Here is a 21,668-nt window from a genome sequence, read left to right on the forward strand (position 1 = left end):
TCCTTCACACCTTCACCACAGCAAGGGAAATCTGGGCTTGACTTGCTCCTTTCCAGCTGAGAAGGAGCAAGCACAGGTGAGCTGAATTCCTGTGGATCATGTAAATGTAACATTGTTCTCCAGATTTAATCACTTCTGGACTACTTTTGGAAACAAGTCTGCTGCATAGGAAATTATTCCATAGGAATAAATATCTGCATCTTGCCAAATCAACCACAGTTTACAATATGGTATTTATGCTGACTTTCTTCCAGCCAAGGGAGGGGAAGAGAGACATGAAGTTTGCTGGAACAAAAGCAACTCTTCAATTTCTTCTGCAGTTTTTTAATGGTAGAGTGATTTTTTTTTTTTTTTTTTTTTTTTTTTATCCTTTGCCTGGGGGGCTTCAGTCTTGAGGAACCCCAGACAAAAAACATTTTTGTTGAAATTTGATGAAGGCCTTTCCCTTGCCTAGGCTGGAATAAATTTGTCTGACAGCCTTGTTATAACAGAGTTTAGACTTTGTCACTTGTGTGACTTTTCTCATATCTTGTCACTTGGGGACTGCAGCTCCCCATTTCTGCACCAGACTGAATTTGGGGCCTGTCTGCATTCTGAACTGTGGCTGCATTGATTTGGGGATGGCTTACAGTTAAGGTCTCCAGCTAATCTTCCATTTCCTAAGGATGGGGTAAAGGAGCAAATTCCCCATCAGTAGGAGGTAGGAAACACTCCAAAATCAGTGATTCACAGAACACACACACACCACTTAAAGACTGGGAAGCTTGATTTCTTCATGCCAAAAGCAACAGACAGGAGATGGGATGGGATTACCTGGGCTATGTGAGAAAAGAGCATTCTCCTTTTCTTGTGCTTGATTCATGAGTGGTGAGAGCTATGAGGAACACAGGTTCATAAAACCTGTTTTGATACTTACATTGGTAATTAATAATTCTCTCTGCAAAGCTCCAGCACTGTCACATCTGTCACTCCAACAAGGTTGACTCCCTGAGACTCCTCCAGGAGCAATGGGAAGGAAAAGGTGTTTGAGGCAGCTGCAGGAAGAACCTGAGCTCCAACTCCCCCTATCAGAGCAGCACAGCTCAGGTCTGTGCCAGGGTCATTGGGGAGAGATGGTCTCACTTCCAGTCTGGAGTGACACCATCCTCCATTCCCTCATGATATTTATGGCCCTTGAGAACAAAATCACATCAAGCACAGAGTTCCAGGTTATTTAATTCCTCTGAAGATGCAAGCTGCCCATAGCAGTGTTCCAAACAAAAGGAAAGGGGTTAAATCTTTAGCAACAGGATTTGAATCTACACGTAGTCACCATGAAGCAATCAGCTCTGCAGTCTTGGATCATTGGTAAAATCCACCTCTGAATCCAGAAATGCACTTTGTGGCTGCCTCTGACTGTTGCCATAGGCCAAACCAACATCTTAAATCCAAACAACCTCAAACAGAGGAAGCTGAGGTCAGACAGTTGTGGCTTGGGTTCATGTCTGCTTGCTACCAAGTCAAAGGCTTCCCTCTTAAAAACAGAGTGCTAATGATCCAGTGACAATCCAAAGGCAAACAAGAAAAAAGCACCACGACAACATCTGGAAGCAATACTGGTAGGAAGGGAACACGAAGACGTGGCCAAATGCTTCATTGCCAAAAAGAGGTGGAAAAAAAAAAAAAAAAAGAAAATATTTATGACAAGGGGCTTTTCCCTGCCTGTGTTCAAAGATCATCAACAGAGCATCTGTGCAGAGTAAAAGACTAGGAGAGAAAGTACATACGTGGCGAGGCATTGAGCAAAGTACAAACTGCTAGAAAAGCAACTCCAGGCTAGCTAAGGAAAAAGAAGCTGGTTAGCATGCAGTCAGCTGAGATCTACACAGTAAATAATATAATCAGCATTCATATACATCTGTCCAATACAGCCTGTAGGAGCCACCATCTTCCCTTAACAATTGCCAAGTTTAAATCAGCAATTATCATGAGCTGGCAAACAAAGTCAATTTTCTGAAATCTTTCTTGCCACAATCAATCCATTGATTAGGCATCAGCATAACACAAGGAGTCAAATTAATAAAATCCCCTGGAAACTCTTACAGCAGTGCTTAGGCTATAGTGACTGCTGACACAATGAATGCAGATGAATTCCAGAGATAAGCCAGCAAAGAAAATACATTGAAGCAGAAGGAAATTTTTAAAGCCAATCTGTGCATTTCCTGAAATTGTAATTTTGGTGGATTTTGTTCCTGAGGAGGAAGAGGAGGGAGAAAAAAAAAAAAAATTAAATAGCTACTTTTCTCTCCTGCAGCAGCTTTAGCAGAAACATTCCTCCTTATTCCCTGTCCAGTTCTTATACCCACACACCTTCAGGGCAGATTTCCAAAATAGGACAAATATTTACTCTATTCTGGGAGGGAGGAAGTGAAGCACAGCAAAACTCAGGTATGCTGTCATAAAAGAGAGAGGGATGGATGTTGCCTCCCAGTGCCTCTCTGAGGCTCCCAGAGGTGTGGGGAGAGCCCACAGCCTGGCAGCAGCCAGGGCTCATGCTCTCTGTCCTCAGCAATAAGCTTTGGCACAAGCCTTCAAGCTGAGCTTCTTCCTCATGGCTGCAAACACAGGAGCCAACACCCCTTAGAGTCAGGACATGGAAAAATCTGTTGTCTGTACAAGCTGCTTTCAGAAGAACTGATTCTGCAGCTGAAAGCACTCCTAAAACCTATATATAATATATAATATAAATATAAAACCTGTATATAATATATACCTATTATATAATGGAGCAAGAGACAAGTTACTGCCTCTTCCCACCCCTGCTTGAAGTGAGTTTCACAGGCTTTATTTTTCCTCTGAATCACTTCAGCTCTGAAAGAGTCGTCCAGTTAAAAAGCCATTTCTGAAAGCACCTCCATCCAAATGGCAATTCAGATAAAATATACTACACACATTCATTTGTCCTTACTAGCACCTTCCTTGATGGATATATAGTTTCCATATATCTACAAATGAAAACTGACCAGAGATGTGAAGAATTCCCGAGCATGCAAGATCTGAGGAGTAAGCAGCTGCTTTATTAGCAGCCATACAGCTCTTGATTCAGAGGCTTCATTTACTCAGAGCTGAGGAACCTCTTCTGTGCCTGATGCTATAAATGTCAGTCAGGACTAAAAATGGCAACAGGACATTGCTGCCGTTGCTTCCCAGCCATGTCACCTGAGCCCAGGGATAATGAAGGAAGGTGATGAAGGGTGATGGAGGAAGCAGCTGCCCTGGCAGCTGCCCAAGCCTCAGCTCTTGCATCCACACCTCCTCCTGTGCTCCTGCAGTGAGGATGGCTGTCGAGGGAAAGCAGAGCCATGAAAACAAACAGCTCTCCCTGCGTCCCCAGCCCAAAGCACAGACTGAACCCACTCCACATCTCCAAACTTTCCACTGCTGTGACGAAAGCCTCGGCTCCATCGCCCTGCCTCGCTCTCTCACAGCCTGGGACTGCCAGATCTGCACTGCTGCCTGGCCAAGAATGACCTCTCAGGATAAACACAGCATGATTAGCCAGCTGACAGCCCAGCTGTGGTTGCAGAGGGCTGTAGGATAACCAGGCTGTCCAGCAGGACTGAAGAGCAGCAGTGGTGCTTGTGAAGCAATGCTGACACGTGGCACAAGAGCCACTCCATGCTCCTTCCTATTCCCAACACTGCTTTCTTTGAAAAGAAAGTTGTCCTTTCCCCCTTGCCCCATCAGTCTGCTGTAACCTGACTCATTGCTACCACAGAAGTCCCATGGTAAGTATAGATACTTGCTACATTTTCCATTCTTTTAAGAAAAAAGGTTATTAACTCTTTGTATTCTCCTTTAGTGCACTTTGAAGGAGCAAAACATTAAGTAACCACCAAAGAAGATAAGGATTTTTTTTTCTGGATTAGTCTTTAAGGCTAGTTTAGGAATTCCCTTATTTTCCAGGGTTTTGTTTTGTTTTTTTTTTTTAAATGCTCTTCCCATTCACTGTAAAGGAAATCCCATTGCATGCAAAGGTTCCATGTGGTTCAAAACAGTAACTTTTCAGCCCACAGAGAAGATGACATCAACAATAAAATCAAAAGTCAATCAAAAAAATTCAAAATGGCTTTACTCACAAAGAAATTGCCTTTTCTGATAATGACTTCCTTTGACAATAAAGTTACATTGAAACAACTGAACTTTGCCAACAGAGAACTTGCAAGGCAACTCAAAGATTTCACATTCTATTACTCAGCAGCTCAAGATCTTTACCTCCAGAACAGGTAAAGAAAATAAATTAGCAATGAATAAATAATTAATAACACACAATAGCCCAAGAATTTTACAGGTTTAAGGTGTAAAGTGTACATAATTTTTCCTTTTTTGTATTTTTCTCTGAAGCCTACAAACCACATAATTGGTTAATGCAATCACTGAAATATATAAAGTTTCCATTTATGTTTTTCTGACTTGACTGAGTAGACAAATCCATCAAATTAGAGCTGATGAAAATTGCTCTACTCACCTGCTTATTGTTAAGAAACTTCAAGACGTGGTTCTGTGACATTTTTTTTTATATAGATAAAGTTCTATATTATTTTTCTGACCTGGCTTTGAAAATGTACAACTAAACATATATGTCAGTGGTCACTTGAAATATTTGAGTGTTTTGGCAAGGAATGAAGATATTAAAAATAAATTAGGGTTTCAATATTTGGAGCAGCAAATAATTTCAAAGAAGCATGATGACATTTTCCTTCTGGGAGGTAACAGTTATTTTCTCTTAGACAAATAATTAACAGAAAGGCTTGGAAAGGGGGTCACACCTCACCAAGTAACTTCATACTCACCACCCTGCACCACATGGAAATGGCACACTCAAACAAACTCTCGGAAAACATTAACCAAATAATTAACACAACCTCCATATATTAACATCCAAATTTGCAAGAGCACCAGAGTGAGAGGCAGCAGGTAAAACAGGAAAGGAGAGCTGAGCAGGAGCAGGGGGTGGAGGGAAGGGAGGAGATGCTCCCATGCACCGCGGTGCTGGTGCTGCTCTTGGCTCCTGCAGCCCGGCGGGTTCTGGGCTCCTACCAGAAGACATTTTTAGAAAGTAACAGAATAGGACCAGGGAAGAGATCCTGCACCAAGCATCAGCTTGCTGGAAGGTTTAGTGTTTCCTCCCTTGCAGCTGGCAGAGGCTGTCCCTGCTCCAGCCCCAGCCGCGCTGCCGGGAAGCGCTCGCCTGGCAACTGAGCCATCAGCAGGGGCCACGGCCAGACTGCAGACTGAGACTGCTGCCTCTTCCCAGACTTGCTGCCAAATGGAATGAACAAATCAGTTCTGAGCCACAGTTTTCCCATCAGATCCTCTGACGCACTCAGATGAAAGGCTGTGCGAGCGCTGCTCTGTTACCAGATGCTATTTCAACCTTTCCCAGGTTGTAAATTGCAACTTCCCCCGAAAAATGTGGGTATGAAGTGTTATTCATGACATTCTTGGGTGCACTGTGCAAATATGACCATATTGCTTGACTTGACTCTTATAACTGTACCTTAAGTATTATGATGAAGTATTTTTGCAGCTGTATTTCTGTCCTAATTTCTATTATCCAGACCTCATCCTGGTTTTAACAAGCACCTGTACAATTCAATTTTGGCTGCAAGATGGCAGGCAGAGGATAAAGGTACTACTCCATCTACAGCTTCTACTCACCAGAGAAAAAAGATAAGACAAAGCCTTTTTTCTGTCTCTGTTAGTTCATACTTTTATTAACTAGCTTAAATACTTTGACCTCCCCAACAAATTACAGAAGGGAGTTTACAGAACACAGATCGTGAGATGAAATTAAGAAGGGTCATGTCCAAGAAGAAGCTTACGTCAAATGTGCAGAAATTCAGCATTTTGCACACATGGCCCCAAAACAGACCTCATTATTTTATTGTTCATACATTTTAATTCTTTCAATATTATGGTTATTTAGCCTCTATTTAGCACAGTTTTAAAGAACATTCTTGTGAGCAGCCTTAAGTAACCACCAAATAAATTAAATAATGTTCTTGTGGTATATTTATGCAATACATACCCAACATAGCAGAATAAATGACCAGAAGCTGAGCAGACAGGAGGCTATTGTAGGACTATCCAAAAATCACTCCTAAATTATAAGCATTTTTCATGCTGTTATTATTCTTGGTTTAAGTTTAGTGAATATGATAATTCTAGTAGCCTTCTGCCCCAAGTTCTCATGAAAATGAGCACAAAAAGCACCATTCCATATTCAGAGGGCCTTCTTTGAGCTTCATCTGTTATCATTTAACCAAAACATAATGCACTCCAGCTTGCAGAGGGCAGCAGCTCAGTTCAAAGTGTTTCAACACACCTTCAAATAATTTCCTGAATGATAAATAAATACAAAATTGGCACTGTGCAAAACTGTTAGTCCACTATCTATGCAAGACTTTATACAGTCCTGAACTTACTGCTGGTCTAAAAAGGAAAGGAAAGTTCTACTTTGGCATTTGGTTTGAATATATTTATTTCTGAACTGAAAGAGGGATGAAGAGAGAAGAACTAGAGCCTGGAGAAGCATATCATGAAGAAACCATGCTTCACATTTAAGTAGCATTTTTATTGCCAGTGGTATTGGCTGTGTTGTTGGACTGTTTTCTCCTTTCCCACACCACTCTACTACACAGAAAAACATTCATAATTCAAAACTTAGGCAGTTGGAAAGCTAGATGAAAAAGAAGAATATTCTCTTTATCAAGGTTCACTTTATACAGAGAGCTACCAACATGCTGAACTCAAACCAGGTGGGAACACAGAAAGAAGCTCTGTATCTACAACCAACTTCCAGGAATCCAAGAGAAGCAGTGAAATGTTTCATAAAATGGTGAGGAAGGACTGCAGGCATCTCTGTAATCACTTTACCAGTGGACCACAGGCATTCAGGAAAATACTGGATTCAAGAAAGGAGCTGGCACAAGGGATGGAGAAGTGCCATGTCTTAGCAGTGCTCGTTGCACCAGGCAACACACACCAAAGGCAGCACAGCAAAGGCAAAAAATAAAGAATTTAATTTATCTAACAACTGTTGGCAGGGAAACAAAGAGTAAATTTAAGTTGGGTGGGAGAATGTAGGGGTTCCAATTAGTGGGCTTATAATTAATTCTTGTTTCAACTGGCCAAATGTAAGAAATGGCAGCAGAAATCCCTACTGGGAAATCAGGCCCTTAGAACAGAAATTAAAGACAGAGGATCTGTTAACTTCTGACATGGTCAATATATTTCACTCTCCATTACAACTTGGCAAATAGATTGAAATAAGACATTTAATGCTATTTTTTGCATGAAGGATAGACCATAATATGCAATGTTGCCACTTGCTCACTCAATTCCACTGCCTTGCAATTTTCTAAACCCATTTTCTATGGATTAAGATTTATAACTTTACTTCATATACATCTACTTGGTTCCATTATTAAAGAAAAAAAAACTCCAACAAACAAAAACAAACCCAAAAAACCAAACCCACAAACTTCTTTCTTTCCTTTTAAAGATGAAACTGAATCCCTAATCAGTTTTGCTTAGTAGGGTTTTTTAAAAAAAATCTGCAAGCTTCAGTAGTGAAAGGAAAACATTCTTATCATTAGCAACAAACACTCATCACTTCTTAGACATTTAAAAGGGAAAAGATAAAAATCTAGTAAAGTTTGCTGTAAGTTTGTATCATGAGCAGATTTTCTGTGGAAGATATTCCAAAAGAGTTTCCTTGGCTTGCCTTTGAAGTAAAGTAGCAGCACTGCAATACAGCAGGCTGTACATAAAATCTTCAGCCTGGAGATAAGCACATCCAAAACAAAAGGGCAAAAGCAGATGGGAGTACTTATAAAAGAACTATACAGAAGCTGAATTTATATTTGAGTCACAATAAATACATGAGTACCCTTCTCTAAAGCTCCTTTGTGAAGCAAAAAAAAATTTTTCAGCCTTATGAGACCAATTCCTTTTGCATTAGCAAGGAGCTGCAGTTTTAGTTTGTGAATATTTTACTGCAAAAATCAAATAACTCTGTAAGGAAATTTCCAGAAAAAAGAATAAGATTTGCTTGCTGCAGATCTCTACACTTTGTCAACCAGAGTTTCTTTATATTTAAACACTCATGGGATTTTAATGCCACACATGAGACTGGGCAGGTGTTGGAGCTGCTTGGAGCATTGCATGTGGGGGCATCTCAGCTAAGGAACCTTGATTAGGCTGGTAATTTGGCTTTATTTCTGAATACACATATTTTAATGAAATCTCTCATTTTGGTTGTACACAAGGAAAAGACCCTTCAGGAATAAAGTCTGCAGTTAGAAGCTCTGTTTAAAGAAAGGTAAAATTGTGAAAAAAAAAAAAGAAAAGAAAAGAAAAGTGGTCACAGGGCTGTGATATTTTCATTACATTCGTCAAGTGCCATCTCAGGGTTCTGGTCATAAAATATTCCATGTAAATAATATTTTTGTTGTCTTAATGGCTGCAAAATTTTTTTCTCCTCTGCAATATAATCTTTGTTTTATTTTGAGCTTTTGATTCCCAGCATTTGAATGCTGCTATAGCAGCACATTAATGTACTTTAGTTCCCTTGATACTAAAAGTAAATAAAAATGGGAATGGCTTGCCAAGAACAGATCCACTTATTTGCTCAAAAAAAAAAAAAAAAAAACACCTTTCAAGAACACCTGAACAGCTATTTTGGAAACATACTGGGATGTATATTCAGGCCTTCCTGTTTGTGAGATTTCAGGTAGATTGTATCTACCTAATGGTGGAAAACAGAGCATTTCCCATACTACTATGTTCAAGCTAAAGAACAACTCATTTTTCTGCTTTTGCTATTTGAACAATTAACATGGATTCATGTGAAGATCATATTTATATGTCCTTTTGTCAGCAATATTTAGAGAAGAATGAAGCTATGCTTGTGTATTTTTCTCTGTTAGGGATAATTTTTTTTCAGTATGAGCTGCACAATGAAAAAACCCTGTTTGCAGAACAAGACCAAGCTACAGCCAGGCTATAGAAAAAATGAAGCATGGGTTTGTGTTTGTACACATGCACTGATGGATAATGAGAGGAAGAGTAAAAAGCCCTCAGCAAAGACAGACCACAGCAGTGAAACAGGGCACTGCTCACCTGCTCCAGCAGCCACAAGCTCAGCAGGGAGGGATTGCCTGTGGGGTCTGAGAAACTGCTCCTGCCTGGAGCCTCTATGTCCACCTCACCCCACTGGCTGCACTCACTTCTAGAAGGAAATCAGGAAATCATCTGTGCTCTTTTACATCAGTGCTCTGAAGAAGCAGTTTAAAAATTTACACTTCAAGAACACTTGAGAATAAAGATCCCTTGTCTCTGTCTCCCTTGCTCCTGCCTCCATTCATGCAAAAGCCACTGGCCACCCATGCTTATTTTTTGTCCCTGGAAAGCTGACATCTGGCAAACAGCTGAGATGTGAAGGGGGCATGGTTTGGATGGAGAGAACTGAGAATTTCCTCTATTTCCAAGTAACTCTATCAAAATCTCCAGTTTACAATTCCTGATGGCACAGCAAAGACAAGTCTGTGACAGCTGGATCTAGAAATTCTAAGGCAAATCACTTTATTTATCAGTACCTATGCTACTTTACATGGTCTGTGTTTTAAACAATTCCCAAATGCTTGAAACAGCTCCCTGGGTGAATCAGTGTACAAAAGTGATTCAGAGATGCTGAGTCTCTAAATTTGGCTGTGCCAGAATTTCATTGTTGCACTCTGTACCCACCCACCTTGTACATTCTCCCAGCACTGCCAAAGATAAAACCAGCTGCTAGTAGCTTATACTTAATACTTTCTGCCCAAATTTCTCACATGCTGGAGCACCTTCCTTTAGCAGGCACTTCTTACAGAAATACCTTAATCACCATGTCTGTGTTAGAAGTCTCTGAGGAAAAAGCAAGTTAACCTCCCCAGATCTTCATCTTTCATAAGCCCAGAGACTTGATAGAATTTAGGAGCTAAAACATCAGAGGAGTTAATCCTTATAAAGCACACTCCATTTTCTCTAAGCTCTTTATACACATCCTGGAGGCAACTAAGTTGGATCAGACTCTAGCAGCAAACCCTAGATTTCTCTAACCAGAGTGCTTACTGTGGGACCAGAGCAGGATGAGCTTGCTCTCTCTGGTACCTCACCAATTCCACCTCCCCATCCCAACTGCTACCACAAGAAGTGGAGAAAGACCTATTCAAATATTAACACCACAAGTCAAACACCTTCCCTTCACAGAAGAGTGATTGTTATCAGTCAGCAGTTTGCTTTAAGGAACAAAGTCCTGAGCAGTTATTCTGCTAGTCCTGCTGCTAAAGACATGGAGAAGTGGAAAAGAGCAAGGTGCAAACCTCCCCTGCACACAGGGACAGTGGTGATTGTACATTGTGAGAGACCAGCAACCCATGTCTGAGAAAGGTTAAAGCCTGAAGTGTTAGCAAAGCCCACTCTGAAGGGTAGGTCCTGATGTTTTAAAGTATTAAATATGGTAAACCATCTCATGGGCTTACATTACTGCTCACACTGTCATTCCAGCTCTAAAAATCCAATGCTTTCATGCCCTGTCTGCACTACAGATATTGCAGCAAGGAAGTAGCTTATAATAAATTTATTCTGCTCCCCTCTCTCAACAGACTGCAGAAACAAAATGGTGCAGAGTCACTGGTAGTTGAGCAACTCCTTTCACAACTGAGCAAAATTCTGGGAAATAGGAGAACTCTGGTTTGAGGCCAGCAGACCAGTTCCTGATGAGTCTGCTACTATATGACTATACACCTCCCTTGCCAACCTCAGGCACTCAGACATTCAACAGCCATAAAGCAGAAGTGGAGCAGGCAAGTGTAAAGGGATCAGTATTCAGGACCCAAAACACAGGCAGGATTTTTCAAGAGAGCAGAGTCCTCTCCACTGCCTAAGCAGCCCAGCATCACCCAGGCCAAGACCCTCCTCGCTGGCCAGGCTCAGCCTTGCTGCTCCTGCAGCTGCACTGGTGCCAACACAGCTGCAATCATCTGACTGAAATCCTGCTTTTAAACTGCTGCCATGCTCTATTGAACAGCTTAAGAGTAATATGATTTTATCACAGAGCTGATCTTAACATTTGATCCTTGTGCAAAATAATCCTGAGGGGCATTGCTTTAACACAGCCAAAACAGAAAGAGATGATCCTGCATTTAACAGCCTTAGCACCATGCCAGGATATCAACTGCTTCTCAGACCTCCTCCTGTTGGTTTAGGATTGAGGTGCTCTAGCACACAGCTCTGTGCAAACAGCTGCAGAAGGAAGCAATTGTGTGGGGTGAATTCTGAACTTTCATCCATCCCTTCCTCATTCTTCCCTCCCCCAGCCCTGAAATACAATAAAAGACAATTACCACCCTGTAAGTGAGATGCACTCATACAGATTTGACCCATATGTCAAATTGGAAGTTAATTATACACAGAAGAAGAGGGGAGGGAAAAAAAAAAAAAAAAAAAAAAAAAAAAAGGTGACAAAGTGCCAAATATTTCATGGAAGAAAAGCTTCTCTTTCCATTTGCATTTAAAATTTGGACCAAGGTTCTTCAGCACTGTTGAGCAAGACTATCTGCTTTATTAGATTCCAAGTAACTTCCTGCATTAAGATATAGAAAATACATTGGGACACCATGTTGTAAAGGCATTTAAGTGGCACTTCCACCATCTAGGTACAACGAAATCCTGGCAGTCATAAATTAATTATTTATTCTTACAACTCCACAGTTAACACTGCTAATGCAAACCTCATCTCTAAGAACTCCCAATAAAGCTCTGCCCTCCAATTCATAGTCTGCTGTGGAATCAAAAAATCCTATAATTAAAAAAAAGTAATACTCAAGTAACTTATTTATCACCTCAGTCTCAGGGCTGCTGAGACAGGTATTGTCTTCCCTTCCACTCACAAAAATAGCAGAGCAGCTTACTCTGCCATGCAAGAAAGTGAGAATTCAGGGAGGCAAAGATTAAAAAAAAATACTTACTCATACCAAAACTGAATCCACTGAAGACCATATCAGAAATAAATCAAATAAAACAGAAGTTCTTCAAAAAGCTCAGTGCAGTAGCTGAAGAGAAAAACCCAAACCAGTTCTTTCAAGCAGAAAAACAAAAGTAAAACTGGTTACATGGGAGGAAAGAAGTTCAAGGGTCCTCTATGGTTTTTCTGTCTCTTTAATATCTCTATCTGCTACAAAAGATAAGCTGCTGTGGAAGCCCAGGGTTGAATTGCATTTAGTCCATGAATACAGAAGATGTGGGGGAAAAGTCATTATAAAGAAACAGGCACAATCAAATAAATTTCATTATTATTGCCTTACTGAAAAAAAATCTATATTCTTTTGGGGCTTGTCATAGACTGATTCCTACCCACTCACAGTAAGCACGAAACAGTAATTCTTTGGGAACAAAAAAATGAACTGACAAATAGATATTGGAATTACTTGTTGAACAGTGATGTTAAAGAAGATTAAATGTGTAAAATACAACCAAAAGCACTGAACATTTCTTAGGAGTAGAGCTGGAATAGTTCACAAATATGAAATAAAGCCAAGCTATATGCAGTATATAAGCTATTGCCAATATTCTGCTCACTTAACCACACCACAGTCTCCCCAAGCACTTAACAGTGAAAAGTAAAGCTAGAGGAAGGCAGAGCAAACAAAATACTTTACAAATGCCTCATCTGTTGCAGAGCACCCTTATGTCCCTGTACTCCCAAGGCTTCTCATACACTGCTGGAATTTAGGTTGCTGCTGTGTCTTCTATGCCCCAAAACAAACTTTGCTAAAGAGGCATGAGAGTCTAAGTGCTTCTAAAAGAAATGAAATATAGAAAGAATCTTCTAATAGTGGCACTTCTGTTCAGTCTGTGTGAGCTCACATCCCCACATTCCAACAGCACAGCAAAGCTTTCAGAACTAATCCAGGTGAACTGCTCAGAAAAAAATCTCTTTTCCTGCCATGTGTGAGTTCCCAAGAAGTTAATGAGAACACTTCCATACCTGTTTCTGTCCACCTGAAAGGCATCTGCCACCCTTTGCAAATACTTTTTTGAGAGAAGAAATAAGGGAGAACATCAGCAACCCAAGCATGGCAAAAACATTTTCCCTTCCAACAAATGTGCAGCACAGTAAATGCAGTTTTGTGTCACTAAGTGACAGAGGGAGCTGAATTGCAAACACAAAAATTTACCAGTAAATAAAGCCCTCAGGGTTTTCTTGAGGCAAAAGATACACTAAAAAAAAAAAAAAAGAAACTTTGCTGAGCATTACAGAATACATAACTGAAAAACAAGTTATGGGGAAGAAAAAATTCTGCAGAAACTCCCCTGTGTTACAGGATTGTATTCTTGTGATTTTTGTTCCAAGAAATCTCCTCAAAACAATAAACTGTCTGTTGACTGATCCAATGGTGAAAAATATTATTCTGTTCTATGTTAGCCTAAGAGACCACAGAAAAATGCTCAGAAAAAAAAATGATAAACAAAGGCTGTTTTAATTTGGAAGGCCTGAAGATTTTCTTATCTGTAAGGTTTGTCTAAGCACAGGCAGTAGAGAAGAGAGAGACACTGAGACAGCTGTTCCACACCAGGAAACAAAGGTGAGGGATAGCAACCCCCAAATATCAGCCTGAAAAGAAGAAAAGTTGACAGTGTAAAGAGAAATTAAAAGAAAGCAAAAAAATTCTTGTCAAAAGCCATTGCTTTTCAAGCCAGCCCATTTTAATACAATATTGAAGTTAACTCACTTTGATGTATTTGCTTCAGCATAAATTTAAATAGGACTACAACTCATTCCTCAAAACTGCAGAACAGGGAAATGAGCAGATGTGGTTAGTTCCAGTAAAAGAAAAATCTTTGAAACTCTCTCCTAATCCTGTCAGCTGCAAATAAAGTTTCTGTTTACAAAATGTGATATAAAGCTTCTTCAAGGATACAAAGTTAAAAAGTGAAGTATTGTTTAGATCATCAAATAGCCTCCATATAAAAACAAACCCAGGAACCATCATCCTGCTGGGCCATTCTGAAAAAGCAATTCAAGGCTTGGTACACAGGCACTCACTGAAATAATTTCAATAGCAAACAACCCAAAGTCTGACATGCCCATCTCCTACCCACAGATCATTAGAAAATATTTATCAGTAAATCAGTTCCTTTAAGAACAGTCACAAATGCAAAGAAACTACTTGATACAAATAACAGCTGCTCTATTAATTTAAAATTACCCTTTATTTTTCACAAGGTTTTCCAACATGTCGTGCATTTTGGCACGGTAGACTTTGAGACAGTTAGCTTCAAGTTTCTTTAAATTACAAACAGTAGATACAGTAGGAATATTTTAAACCAATTTCTTTAAAATAAATGTCAAGTTAAGACCCTTAGCTTTAAAAGAGACTGCCACCATTTCATTTTCCTGATACAAAATTCAAGTAATTTTAAGAGTAGAAAACTGTCCCTATAAAACATCCTATTAAAATTTACCAGCGTTCTGAAAATAAGCATCAATTTTCCAGTATCCATTGGGTGCAACTACACATTTAGAAAAATAACACTTTAAACAAAGGTCACTTGCTGAAGAAAAGCTTTCAACAGGATAAGTTCTCAGAACAAATGATAAAACATTTTCTCCTTAGATAAAGGATTTAATCCTTGTACCATCTCTGCAATTTATTTATTTTTTTTCCTTCTAAGGGTGTACATTTCAATACTGACTATGAATTAAGAGACCAGGGTACCTTCTCCCTTCAGTATAAACCAGCATATGGAATTATTGCTTACCAGAAACAACTGTAAACAAGATTCATTTGATTTTGTTTTTATGCTGTGATTTTTCTTGCATTGGTTGGTACCAAGCATACAGACCAGCAGACTTTAGCTGTGCCACTTTACTGAATGAAAACCACGATAATATTTTCCGATGATTTTGTATTTAGCGCTGCTTGGGGTTTGGGTTTTTTTCAAGGAAGAAATGGGTTCACTGTGCTTTTCCATTTTCTCTCCTTACCCACTCTTTAGGACAGCAGAATGGAAAAACAAGGAGGACATGTTTACTTTGGGACTCAAGGCTCAGAGCAGATATCAAGAAATCTTCAACCATATTAGAACATTTTCTGTTTTCCTCCTTTTAGCCCAAAGTACCTCTGCTGTGTAGTAACAGTAACTTAAAGTTTCTTTTATCACCATCTTCCAGAAGAAATCTATAAATAAATGTTTATGTAAAGAACACTGCTGTTGAACAGGACAAAAAAATAAAATTAAGGATCAATAAATGATACTGCAATGTATCTTGTACCATTCAGGATAGGAAGTCCTTCGTGTAAATGTGTAAGTCTTCCTGGGTGCATGAAGCTCCATCCTTTCCTGGGAGACTCAATGGAGCAGTTGTACCTAAGAAATTTACATCCACCTCCCTGTGGTAAAAACACAAACACAGTAAAACCCCAGACATTTATCTTGTGTTTTAAGAAATTCCTTTTTATATATCCATTACTTCAAATAATTTGCTATTATTAATACACTGGGTTTTTTTCTTTTATCATCCCTTAGCAAGGTTGTTTATATGACATCCTCTTTAGAGCATTAATTAACAGACAAGCATTTTCATTTCCCCTGGTCTTGCTTTAGCATTCTCTGGATAACAACTCATTCAAGCAACAAATCTGACAATAACTTCAATTATTCTTCAATAACTTCACTATAGATTCTACCAAAGAGAAGCAAATTGTGTTCACAGGCCTTGTTTCAGAACTGCACCCCTATCCAGGACAGCATTTAAACAAATCTTAAATGAATTAATCTGGCTGCTGATTGCCAACTGAAGGTGTGCTTTCTAAAACAGTAAGTGTGGCAAGCACATTTATTTGTGTTAGGGACTGTGAATGATACAGGCTTATGAACACAACAGGTTAAATTTCTCTGTAAGTAAAGTTGGATATTATTGTCACTGTCCTGCCTAGCTCCACACTCTGGGGACTGCTTTATTGGAATCAATATCAGACTAGAAAAAATTAGCTCAGAAAAAACCTTAACAGATACAAGAGTAAAATTTTCATTCTGCGGCTGATCTAAAAAAGAATCTTTAAAAAAATCTGAAAAAAAGGCCCTTGAGTCAACTTTTAGACACTATTTAAACTCTTTTGAAAAGCTGGTTTTCACTGTACAGAAATGAAGCATTTCAGAAATGTTAAAAATTAAATGAGTAACATCTCCCAAGTTTTTTTTCAAACCCTTTCTCTCCCACCATCTGAAATCTGTTTGATCAATTCAGCCTGACTGCATCTGGATTCTGGAATTGAGAAAATGTAGTACTTGCCAAAAAACCACAAGGCATAATGTATCTCAATTAGGGATGTGCATCTTTTCCTCCTCAGCTGGGTGTCTACATATATGTGGTTGGGCTCTAGTTTAGAAATAACATTAGATACTCAAAGGACACCATTTCTTAAGTCCATGACTTACCTGAAAGTCCTCTCCCACTTTGTTGAGGGCGATGTTGATGGTGAAGGTAGAGGAGTCGTGGTGAGGTCTGAGCGACCGCTGTCTGTCAGGGCTGTATTTCACAACAAAGTTCAGTAGAGCATAGCCCTGCAACAAAACATGCACTCAGAATTCCAGCTGGGAACTGCCAAGCCACACACAGGATTCTTGGGATTTTGTTAAAAGCTTAGTTAAAGTAAAAAAATCAACAACATTCATCTTTAACCACTATTATGACAAGCATAAACTCCCCAACCAAACCAAAGACATATATTCATTAAAATACTTAAATTTAGTCATACCATGGAGTAATTACCTGTTAGCTTTCAGCCCATACCTTGGTATAATAGCCAGCAAAGACTTTGAGTGTTACTGGGGCAATGAACTCGCGGATGAAATGCAGCCATTCATTATCCAGCCCTATCTGCTTCATGTGAATGTCATCGGTTGGGACATTTTCATAACCCCCAGAAATGCGGCTGTCCTAGTGAAAACACCACAAACAGCTTGGAAACAGCAGCGTGGAGTGCTTCTGACATTTCAACAAACATTTATTCAGAATCTGCAGAATCACAGAACTGCAACAAAGCAATGCTTCAGTGGGTGCCATGAGCTTGCTCTACAGCAATTCCACAGCTAACTGTCAAGGGAAAAAAGTGTTCTGAGATATCAGTGAGTAAAAATTGGAAGTTTTTAAAGGATAATCAATATTTGGATGTGTTGCCTGTAAATAAAAGGGCTTCTTGGGATAATAAGATTTATTTACTGAGCTGCAGGTGCAACAGAAATTCTATCAGATCAAGAGACTGCAGGCCTCAACTTGGCAGGGTAATAAATGTTGAAATAATTTGAAGATAAAAGCATGTTAAAATTCTTTCCAAAGGCTCCTACCTGTACTACAATTATGACAATAATTTCTCATGGTACCACATTTGTGAATAAGAGAAATATTCCTCTGATTTTAGTGGTAGTTAATAAATACCTTGAATTCTATGAGAACGTTGACACAATAGCTCATAAGATTTTCAGGCAACTCCTTAGGGGGACAAGTCTGACAAATTAGTACTTAAGAGGTAAATGAGCAAAACCTGTCTGAACAGCTATCAGCATCTATCCAAAATCAGCCCTGGGTAACTGTCAGGTGCCTGCCACAGAGCTGCACCCCTGTTAATGTCCAGTTTGCTAATTCAGTCTGCACTGGGTTCATGTGGCACAGCTTGGGTAGCAGAGGGGCTGCAGGGGTGTCCTTTGTGAGGAGCTGCTGGAAACTTCCCCTGTGGGGCCAGCAAGACACACCTGCCACTGGCCAAGGCTGAGGCAGCAGTGGCAGACACAGCACTCCTGTGGTGGCAGTGCCTTTGTGAGAGAGGAAAAACCAGTGCAACAGAAACTGCAGCTGGAAAGGAGACTGGGGATATGTGAGAGAAAAGCCTGCAGACAGCAGGGGCAAGGGAAGAGGGGCAGGGGCTGCTCCAGGCTCTGGAGCTGAGACTGCCCTGCATCCCCTGGGGCAGCCCATGGAGAGGGAACTGAGCCCTGCAGCCCCTGGCACAGCCCTTGGAGAGGGAACTGAGCCCTGCAGCCCCTGGAGAGGGAACTGAGCCCTGCAGCCCCTGGCACAGCCCTTGGAGAGGGAACTGAGCCCTGCAGCCCCTGGGGGAGCAGAGACCCTCCTGCAGCCCCAGGGACCCCATGGCACACAGGGGGATGCCCAGAGGAGGCTGTGGCCCCATGGCAGCCTGTGCTGGAGCAGGGTCCTGGCAGCAGAGACAAGCCCACACTGCAGCAGTTTATCTGGCAGGACTTGTGACCCCACAGGGGACCCACAGTGGAGCAGGGGAGGAATGTGAGGAGCCCTCCCCTGAGGAGGGAGTGGCAGAGAATGTGATGACCCCAATCTCCCATTTTCCCACCCCTGTGCACTGCTGGGGAGGAGGAGGTGGAGAAAATGGGGAATAAATTTAACAAACTGGGTCTGCTTTGCCTTTGATGGCTATTGAATGATCTTTCCCTGTCCTTATCTCTCAAGCCAAACTCTGTTTTTTACTTTCTCTCTCCTGTCCAGATGAGGGCAGTGACAGTGACTTTGTGGGTGCCTGGCATCCAGCCAGGGTCAGCACACCACAACATTAAGTGAAGAATGGCTCTAAATCTGAAGAAGCAGCTCCATGGTAGACTAAACTAAGCACTCCATACCACAAAGCAGATGTTCCAGCCCCTTGGCAATTGCTGGGATGTTTGTTGCAGTACACTGTGACTTTCTATTGTAAAAGTAGTTAAGATCACTCATTAAGATTATGTTTGTGTAGGCTGACACTTACTTGGTGTTTTCCACCAGACCATTGCCCAAAATGTTCCATTTCTTCTACTAATTCATCACAGGCAGTGTCAGAAAATATGGGAAACCAAAACACATCTGGACATGGCTACAAAAAAAAAAAAAAAAAAAAAAAAAATCCCCAAACAATTAAAAACTTGATTCTCAAGCACATTCTCACAATAGCAAAAACTCTGAGCTCCATTCTAAGCCCTGAGGCAGCACTAGGAACGTGTCAGGGCACCCACACCTTCTGTGCCTTATGGCTCTAAGTAACAGCCCTGGTCTTCCACATTACAGTTAATATGGAAAAACTTAAAACTTAACTCTGCCTTACACACAAACAATTTACCCCTGCTCTTTAGAGAGGCAATGTTCATTAAATCACTGTCCCTAATTGCCACAACTGATCATCCACCACAAGTGCTCTGTCCAGATCAGCTGCATAAAAGCAAGCAGCCTAGATCAAATGGCAAAAATTCAGTTCTGTTCCAAGACATCAAAAAACTGTTTAGTCACAGAACAAAACAGCATTTGCACAGAAATATTTACTGCATGCCAATTTGTTATCTATCAGTGCCACAAATTCTTAAAAAAACTGCTTATACTCACCTGCTCTACTATATTATCAGTGAAGATCTTTGAGTAGTTTGGATTTATGTAAGTTTCCTTCCAGTCCTAATTTAAAAACATGATTTAAAAACATTACAACAGAAAAACAATGTTCACAAATGATAAAAAATTATTTGTACTCTTCATTTGCTCTACTAAAAGCACCAAAACAATTTTAAAAAAATTCTTATTCTCATACAAAAACTGGTTCCCATCATGTCAAAAATCATGAAACCTGTTACCTCAGGGACATATCTCCAATTTCAAGCTCTGGTCACCAGCTGGCTTACTGATATGATATACTGTCACTTGCTTAGATGGGTGAGAACATAATCAATGTTTAGCACACAGTAAACAAAAGTTCTCCACATAAAGCCTTTAAATTTCAAGTTCTTCATAATATATAAATTTATACTTTTTAAAACTGAAATAACATTTTAACAGTAATTAGATGCATACCACAGGATTCTCAAATATCTGCCAGAGGTCATTGTTGTAGTGGGAGGTATTGTAATTGGCTGTAGAAAGAAGTCTTCCAAATTCATGTCTGTTGGTAATGTACATGAAAACACCCTATAGCAATTAGAGAAAGCATCATTAGCAAAACTGTCCATCTTAGCAAAGTTTTAAATAGGTCTGTTCATTATTGTGCTTTCAGAAAATGTAATCACACATTTGTACACATATATTGATAAGGTGCTGTTAATTTAGCATTTCAATTTTCAAATGGTTACTCTAATCACCAGCTACTCTTCATAAATTGTTGTTTACAAGCATATGCCTGTATTTATTTTCTAAACACTTTAAACCAAAACAAATATTGTTGAGAACATATGCAGAGTTGTAGAAAGGAAAAAGCAGAGGAGTGATTGGTTGATTTACTTTCCAGAAAACTTAAGCAGACACACTGAAAGCAACTGATCTGCAACTGAAAATGTCACACACAAGAAAACCAACATCTAGGGCTTCGTTTCAAATTAAAAACTGAAAGAATAAGCCAACAATCAAAGGGTTCATGAAAGTCAGAACAAGAAACTTATTTCAGAGTATTCATTACATGATCCATCTGGTGAATTGGCCTGAAATAAAAAGATATTGGCAAATATTGCAATAAGAATATTCAGATCAGTGTCCAAAACAGCTGAGCACTCTCAAGTCTGTTCATGTAATTATATGCAAGATTTCAAGTGTGGTAAGATACAGCTTTATTATCAGGCTATTAACAGAAGGTATTAACAGAACTCTCTTGATTAGAAGTAGTAGCAGAAAATAGTATTTTTAAAAAGAAATTTAGGTTCTATGGGATTTATTTTTTTTTAGTTTAAAGTTTTTCAGACTAAAACTTTATTTCTGAAATGTTTGTGACTTTTGGATTTGCAGCAGATGAAGACATTACCATTTGAGTACTTTGGTACTTCTGTCTTTGTTTTTGTCTGAAAAAGAGTTAAACTGTTAGAAAGATAATGATTATGTTAAACATGCCCAGTTCTGGGCACTTACCAAATCATAAAATAGCTGCAGCAGGGAGAATAAGGAGGGCCTGGGTCAAGAAAAACAGCTTAAAGTGACAATGTGGTGACTGAGGGGCAGACCTAGCAGTGATCTGAGCTTTGCTCCTGCCTAGCACTGCTCCATCCATTTCAGCTACAGAAGCAGTGCCAGCACCCCTTGACCTCAGATGCACTGAGAAACCCCCTGAGCAAACAAAGAGCCTCTCTGAGATGCTTTCAGCTGGGCATGAAAACCCTGTCCCTGGCAAAAACCTGCCCCTTAGAAGACTGAAGAGAAAGTCAGAGCAGCATTTCAACAGAGGAAGTGGACAGAGGAGAAGTATCTTCCTGTGGTAGAATGATACTGCATGTAAGAATAACTAATTAATAAAAAAAAATAAAGCAACACCTTTGGGGCTCTGAGCATATGGAATGTTTCCGAAGAAGGGGAGTCTTTTTCCCTTTGTAAAGTCTAAAATGAAGGAGAATCATCACATCAGTTTTCTGACACAATCTCTCTCTTTTTCCAACTACTTTTAGGTTTCCACAGTCACATCAGGGAAAGAGCAGCCTTTGATCAAAAGCTGATATGGCTTTACAGACAACATGCATCTCCAAGCAAAGCTCTTCATACACATGTCAAAGCTGTTTCCACCAGCCCCTTCTTATCTGCTGCAAAACAAGCACGTACCAAACCCTCCTAC

The 21,668-nt window shown here is 39.9% G+C and overlaps 1 protein-coding gene across 2 annotated transcripts in view; it reads right to left on the reverse strand.

Annotated features, from left to right (window-relative positions):
* Positions 1 to 14,272: 14,272 nt before the first annotated feature.
* Positions 14,273 to 21,668, reverse strand: part of PLOD2 (procollagen-lysine,2-oxoglutarate 5-dioxygenase 2) — a 49,197-nt gene continuing 41,801 nt past the window's right edge. The window contains exons 14-20 of one of the 2 annotated variants that reach the window (XM_056498884.1): positions 21,374 to 21,436; positions 19,934 to 20,047; positions 19,475 to 19,540; positions 18,867 to 18,971; positions 16,883 to 17,029; positions 16,528 to 16,653; positions 14,273 to 15,479 (exon numbers count right to left, since the gene is read on the reverse strand). In XM_056498884.1, the coding sequence (XP_056354859.1) occupies positions 15,324 to 15,479; positions 16,528 to 16,653; positions 16,883 to 17,029; positions 18,867 to 18,971; positions 19,475 to 19,540; positions 19,934 to 20,047; positions 21,374 to 21,436 (777 nt within the window). In that variant the 3' untranslated portion in view covers positions 14,273 to 15,323. The remainder of the gene's footprint in view (positions 15,480 to 16,527; positions 16,654 to 16,882; positions 17,030 to 18,866; positions 18,972 to 19,474; positions 19,541 to 19,933; positions 20,048 to 21,373; positions 21,437 to 21,668) is intronic. The other variant, XM_056498885.1, reaches the window with a different exon arrangement.

This window comes from Oenanthe melanoleuca, chromosome 9, assembly GCF_029582105.1.
Source record: "Oenanthe melanoleuca isolate GR-GAL-2019-014 chromosome 9, OMel1.0, whole genome shotgun sequence".
Lineage (NCBI taxonomy): Eukaryota > Metazoa > Chordata > Aves > Passeriformes > Muscicapidae > Oenanthe > Oenanthe melanoleuca.